Source organism: Hyalella azteca, unplaced genomic scaffold (assembly GCF_000764305.2).
Source record: "Hyalella azteca isolate HAZT.00-mixed unplaced genomic scaffold, Hazt_2.0.2 contig8032, whole genome shotgun sequence".
In the NCBI taxonomy this organism is placed as follows: Eukaryota; Metazoa; Arthropoda; class Malacostraca; order Amphipoda; family Hyalellidae; genus Hyalella; species Hyalella azteca.
The window spans coordinates 34,304-39,158 of NW_025938138.1; the positions used below are offsets into that span (position 1 = coordinate 34,304).

At 36.7% G+C, this 4,855-nt stretch overlaps 1 protein-coding gene across 1 annotated transcript; it reads right to left on the reverse strand.

Annotated features, from left to right (window-relative positions):
* Nucleotides 1-306: 306 nt before the first annotated feature.
* Nucleotides 307-3,815, reverse strand: LOC108676196 (glutamate receptor 3.1). Its single transcript, XM_018164249.2, has 8 exons — nucleotides 3,735-3,815; nucleotides 3,478-3,599; nucleotides 3,220-3,315; nucleotides 2,750-2,855; nucleotides 1,804-1,856; nucleotides 1,451-1,554; nucleotides 1,131-1,285; nucleotides 307-686 (listed from the first exon to the last, which is right to left on the reverse strand). Exons 1-8 carry the CDS (start codon nucleotides 3,781-3,783, stop codon nucleotides 604-606), a joined length of 768 nt encoding a protein of 255 aa, XP_018019738.1. The 5' UTR covers nucleotides 3,784-3,815; the 3' UTR covers nucleotides 307-603.
* Between the last annotated feature and the right edge of the window lie 1,040 nt (nucleotides 3,816-4,855).

Sequence of the window (4,855 nt, forward strand, 5' to 3'; positions counted from 1 at the left end):
ACGTTTTCAATATCGATATGGTGAATTTTCTTGGCGTTTTCTTTGCTTTTAAATTCCTTGTGAACTTGCGATGTAAGCACACTGATGATATAAGTACTTATCTTCTGTCCAAAACGGAAACAAAAAAATTATATCATAAATATATACGAACATGTAATTAGTTCATGTTTCAAGCATTAAAACAACATTGAATGCAGTGTTTACTTCAACCTACTGACCGTTTAATAAATCGGTAGGTTTTATACCAATGGCAAATAAATATTCGATGATATCATTTGACCACTCAATTTTTCAAAAGATCAGAGTAAACGTTATCTTAATTAATTAATCAGAGTTATCTTAATTCCCCTTAACCATCAACAAATGATGACTTGGTAATTACAGTAAACTTTTTAACTACATTGAGATAGAGAAATATTGAGTATAATACCCACACAATTTCATTCGATTTTTATGCCAAGCTCGCCAGTCGTAAAGTTAAGCCGATCTGAAATAATTATAGACTTTAATATAGTCATGAATCATTTGAATGCGTGTTCTCATATTGTGTGGTACCAGATCCGTTGAATGCAGAGTTTTCATCTCGCGATAAGACCTTCATCATCATTGATTCTTATCCGTGCGCTTCTCTGCGCCACCTCCCATCTTGACTTCGATGACAAAGATCACGAAGGCGACTGTGACACCTGGACGGAAGAGCCTCTGTTTTACTTTGTCATTCTCGCACAGGTAAAATCAATGAGAGTTTTAATAAAATGTATGACTCATAGTGCAAAACAATGTGAACAGAGCGAAAAAAACCTTTTCGATATTAACTAAAAACTTGGGCAAACATTGAACAGTTTTCGTTTAATATCGTTCGTGTTTGTTCAATATGAAAATCTTGCGTTCAACCAGTTCTATTATTAAACATTATTTTTACACCTGAAAACGGTTGTGCGTCAGATACCCTTTTCGATTATAAGGCTGGGGCGATAATTAAGTCTTATGTTTTTTCATTATTACAATTCGAATGAATTCATTTTGTTTACCGTGCCATTTATTCTATTAGAACTGTAGAAAGTTAAGTTTCACAATTAATTGCTTATGACAACATAACCGACATATTGCTCCTCTTGGGCTGTAATCACCTATTCCGTAGATGATGAAGATCCCGAAAAAATCCTTGGGAGCAAAAGGCCGCGAATCACTCAAGCTCGTCTGAGGTTTGGTGCACCACGAGGCGTTCCGTAAACCCGCTTCAATGAGACGAGGCGCTATACCGGACTGCACCACACGCAACATCCTTCAAGTAAACCATCAAAACTGGGTAATTGTTAGAGAATAAATTTCAGTTACCAAAATGGTTTACAAAATACATATATTGGCTAATTGACTTACTTTTTATTGACTTTAATCATAACATTACAGACGTTCGTATAATATTATTCTTCTATATATAATTAATTACATTTGGTCCATGGCATCTTGCAGTGGCGAGTTCTTAGGGTACGCGTAAGTCATGTAGCTGGGCATGAGCCCCGTCGATGTCACAGCCAGACGACAATCGCCGAACTGATAAATTGATCACGTATAGAGCCAGCTTTTTAAAAGTCACTCTGATTTATTGGGCCATATTCTTCAAATTTGGCATCAGATCAACAATTGGTGGGAAGTATGGTAACATTTACACGTGCGAAATGACGTACCTAGCTCTGCAGGTATGAATTTAATTCTCAAGAAGTAATTACTTGAATTGAACTTCACATGCATGAAGGTAAATAATGGCATGAGTTTAAGCAGAGCTTGGCTTTATGGGCCCACCTTGGAAAAGTCGGCCGCCAAGAGGCCAATCAGCATCATGTCAGGGGCAAGAACTGAAATGAATAACATGTAATATAAGTTAACGTTGGATGCTATTTGTTGATCTTTGAGTAAATTTTTTTCTAAACCTACAATTTTAATTCCTGGGCCTATACTTTCAAAAAAGTTAAGAGATCGTAAGTTCATCCGCCCAATCATTGACGGCCTTTCGAGCAAAATCCACCAATTATAGACAAGAAAATAGAGCGTAAGTACTTACGTTCACTTTGCGAGTTTTGAAAGTATGGCCCCTACTGGAAAGTTTCGTTAGCAAGTAAAATATATTTGGTGTAGGAAATTTTTGATCATAACTAAGATCTATACTGTGCTAAATAATTCCTAGTTAATGTCGATTTGAGTTTATATCTTTGTTAATTTATGGGATTAACAGCTTAATTACTTCAACTAGTTGCCATTTGGCCCTACTTATCAAACGCGCCAGTATTCGTCCCCGGTTATTAACTTATTAGGATGAGGGCGAAAAATATTTTTTTCAAAAATTCAACTATGAAGTATTGATTAATAGTTGAACAAAAGGAGAAGCTATAAAATGAACTGCTATTTACATGCATGCAGTAAATAGCTCCTAATGATAATTATAGCGTGCAACAAAATAACCTACACATCTCAACAAAAACCTTCAATATCAATTTTAGCATCAATCGACTTGTGTCATGTGCTGTTCACTGATTAATGCTTGAATAATTAAAATTAATTGAGCAGTAGAACTTCAATAATCCAGGTTAGAGTCACACGAAAAAATCATACTCGGACAGCAAATTTCGATGAAAGTTTTACTTCGCTCCACCCCATTAGTTTTCCCAAGGTCATAAAATAAGGAGTATTTTTGTCGGAATAATTGCAACTATTGCTGTCAACCTAAAAGCCGTTGTTTGGAAGAAACAACTTGATACTTTTTTGTCCAGAACAGCTTGTACAGCTTCTTCGGCATTGGGTTGGAAGCTGTCCCTCATCGACCAGAGTCTTCCTCGTAGGCAGTTCGGCTCATCTAGCTGGCCAGTGATAAAACCTTTTGTAGCAGTTCTTTCTTTTGACGTCTACGTGCTTACAATGTGCTTCCAATATACTATATATAATTATAAAGATTATACGAAGTGTTTTGAATATAAAATTCGAACGAAATTGTAGATATTTCGACTAAAAGCTAAATATAGCAACAGCTTCTTTGTTATTCACCTATGTTATTCACCTACTTTGTTATTCACCTTTGTGTACCTATGTAACTTTAACCGTACTAAAGATCAATTGAGACAAATGATAACAATTAAACCAAATTCTAAGTTAAATTGTTTTAATATTTGAAGCTGAGTGATACCCTAGGAAACTCATACAGAGGTAAACTAGGCATGAACAAACCTTGAAAGTGTCACCATAAATCGTGCCGTTTATCCATGTTATCTTGTACTCGTCTTGATGTGTGAATTCTTCGGCGGAGGTGAACGGAACCTTAATCTGTAGAGTATGCAATACTCATCTACAATACTGATCGAATTAAATAAATGTAAAAGTATCAGTGACCATAACAGAGTGAACATCAATTCAAGATGATTTAAAAGTTCAATATTTTTTTTCATAGTCGCAGAATTTCAGAGAATAAATATAGAGGAGTACAACCTTCTCGTTGACGAGGATGGCCTGGAGGTTACATCGGTAAATAGAAGCAATCATGAAGCTAATGAACAGCCAGAAAGCCCCGAGCATTCGACCCGAACCTTTACCAGGCGTGTCTGCCAGATCTGATCAAAAATTCGCAATGGAAACATTTTGCACGTACATCGAGTTAATCATCAGTGTAGCTTTCTACGATTTATAAAAATAAGCAAGCAGTATGTAAGCATCAATGTCTGAAAATCTTTGTTTGTACAACAAACCTTGACTCAGGAATATTTTCAGCGTCCAAGTGAAGCCTCTCGTCCACATTTCATACGTGGAGTGTCGACCTCGTCGTGGTGAAGCGCGTTTGGCAGGACTGAGTATTGACATGGCAATTAAATAAAATCCGGTCTTATCAAGATTTGTCAGCAATACCTTATAAAATAGAATCAGACGTTTTATAGCTAAAAATGCTTTTCTTTTTTATTGCTCTATAATTTATTCGGTAAAATCAATTAATTTGAAATATCTGAATGGAGAAACTGTCAACAGTTAAATACATATCAGGCTATAGTCCTAAATTTAATAAGGTGAAATTATCAGATTGGCATGGTATTATTTACTCCAAGTTTATTTGATGCACTCTTCCACTGCCGCACCTCGAATGGTAGTCTGCCAGATGCAGCAGGCCTGCCGAAACACCAACTAACAATAGCGATGCAAGCACCCAAATCCAAACCTGAGGACGAATTTCCTAGTATCAACCGCATAGTTTACAACTGTTATAAAGATAATAGCCCCAACATAATTGAGCTTTTGATTGTTTTCACATCCCAAAATTTTCATTTCAAAAATTTCATCCCAAAATTTTCCCAAGCTAATGGACAACAAACGTGTTCCATATATAAGCTAAGGTTGCCAGGCTAAGTCTGAACGGCGCTCGAAACGGCATTGTGCAAGTCTCAAGTCTTTCTCTTATGAAATCTAAGTGATCATTACTGAACTTGGAATAGAAAAGAATTTGGTCGCCTGTCACAAGACGATCGCCCAAAAAGAAGGCTTCATAATCATAATGAATCCTCACGAGACACTTTTTGGTCAACCCAATTCATATCAGAGATAGTTTCTGAATTGTAAAAAAAAATATGATGATGAACTGTACTCCTTGCACATAAATTTGCGCAATGCCATGAAATTCTCAACACTTCGCATACCTCTTGCACAAAGGGCCTGGTGAAAATGAGGACGTCGGGTTGGATGCGGGTGATACGGCGGTAGATCATATAGTGTTGGTTCAACATGTAGGCCGGCGCGTAGTTCACAATCTCATTCCTTTGTATGTGTTGAGCAACGGGACCCATCACTAAGTCAACTTCCTGAACAAAGGGGAAATGAATGC